The following is a 1,318-nucleotide window of genomic DNA, read 5'->3' on the forward strand; positions in this document are numbered from 1 at the left end:
GAGATTTAGGATTTATAACACAGCATAGGAAGCTTTTAAACAAATTTGTAAAAGAAAAGAAACCAAAACCTAAAAACGACCCTGTTGCAAAATGACTAATGATATGCTAGACAGTTTAAAGACAGTAAATCCAAATGATCAGTGTTGCTGCTGTTCATTGTTGTTGAGTTGATTCCAACCCAGATAGACATTTTTTTTTCTTTTTTTACACACGGGGCGCTTTATTGAGCTTACTGATAGATGGAGATACATGCGCAAATGGCTGTGGACAGGAGCGGGGGCAGGCAGGCAGGCCAGGGGTCAAGTCGTCCAGCAGGGTAGGGCCATACGGTTCAGGACACAGCATGGTGCAGTGGCTAGTGCCATTGCTGGCCCATCATCTGTAACAGGGCTTGAAAGCTCATCACTGTGCCCGTGGTGACAAGAATGATGGAAATGAGGATTCCCAGGAGGCCTTGGGCCATAGCGAAGATGTTCAGGTACTTGGCGGTGGATGCATGGCTCTGGGCCCCAATCATGTCTCCCACAATCTTCACCACCTTCCCGTCCCTAGACTTCACGGAGTAGGCACAGGCCACGAAGCCCAGGCAGCAGCAGTGGAGGAAGGCCATGTTGAAGAGGGACCTGATGAAGTGGTCGGACATGTGGGATTCACTCTGGATGTTGATCACCGTGGACTGCGTGGAGGTGACAGGCTCAATCTGGATGTTGATCATGGTAGACTGTGGGAGGTGGGCAGCGTGGTACGGGGGCCAGCAGCCCACCCATCTTGAGTTCCTCATGAGCCATGTCCTGCGTGTGAGGACACAGACCAGCGGAATGGGAGAAGCCCCATAAATACCTTCTGTACAACAAAACAAAACCCTGCCCAGTTGTCAAGAGAGACCATTCCCTGGAAAAGAACACCATGCTTGGTAAGACAGGTCAGCAAAAAAGAGGAACACCTTCAAGAAATTCTTGAACAATTAGCTCAAACATAACAACAATTAACCAAGAGATATAAGAAAATATGTTTAGAATGTCAAAAAGAGATGAATATGCTAAATTAGTGATGATAAAACTTCATACTCTTTTGCTAATAGAGATGAAGGCAAAAGGCTACTACAAATTATTGGGGGAAATTCCAACTGCTAGAGATTTTCAGAGAAATCTGTATTGCAACAACTGCTCAAATTTACTTACCGTACATACTCGTGTATAAGCCAAGTTTTTCAGAAGATTTTAAAAAAAATCAATTTATTGGGGCTCATACAATTCATCACAATACATAGATCAATTGTGTAAAGCACATCTATACATTTGTTGCCCTCATTATTCC

General features: G+C 44.5%; 1 protein-coding gene across 1 annotated transcript; it reads right to left on the bottom strand.

Annotated features, from left to right (window-relative positions):
• Window positions 1-356: 356 nt before the first annotated feature.
• Window positions 357-716, bottom strand: LOC101638356 (interferon-induced transmembrane protein 1-like). Its single transcript, XM_045298698.1, has one exon. It carries the CDS (start codon window positions 714-716, stop codon window positions 357-359), a length of 360 nt encoding a protein of 119 aa, XP_045154633.1.
• Window positions 717-1,318: the final 602 nt, after the last annotated feature.

The sequence above is a fragment of the Echinops telfairi genome, unplaced genomic scaffold (assembly GCF_000313985.2).
Source record: "Echinops telfairi isolate 266 unplaced genomic scaffold, ASM31398v2 ScPeMD7_7441;HRSCAF=8479, whole genome shotgun sequence".
Taxonomy (NCBI): domain Eukaryota; kingdom Metazoa; phylum Chordata; class Mammalia; order Afrosoricida; family Tenrecidae; genus Echinops; species Echinops telfairi.

Excerpts from the sequence above, each read along its gene's own strand:
- LOC101638356 (XM_045298698.1), bottom strand. The coding sequence starts at position 716 with ATGATCAACATCCAGATTGAGCCTGTCACCTCCACGCAGTCCACGGTG.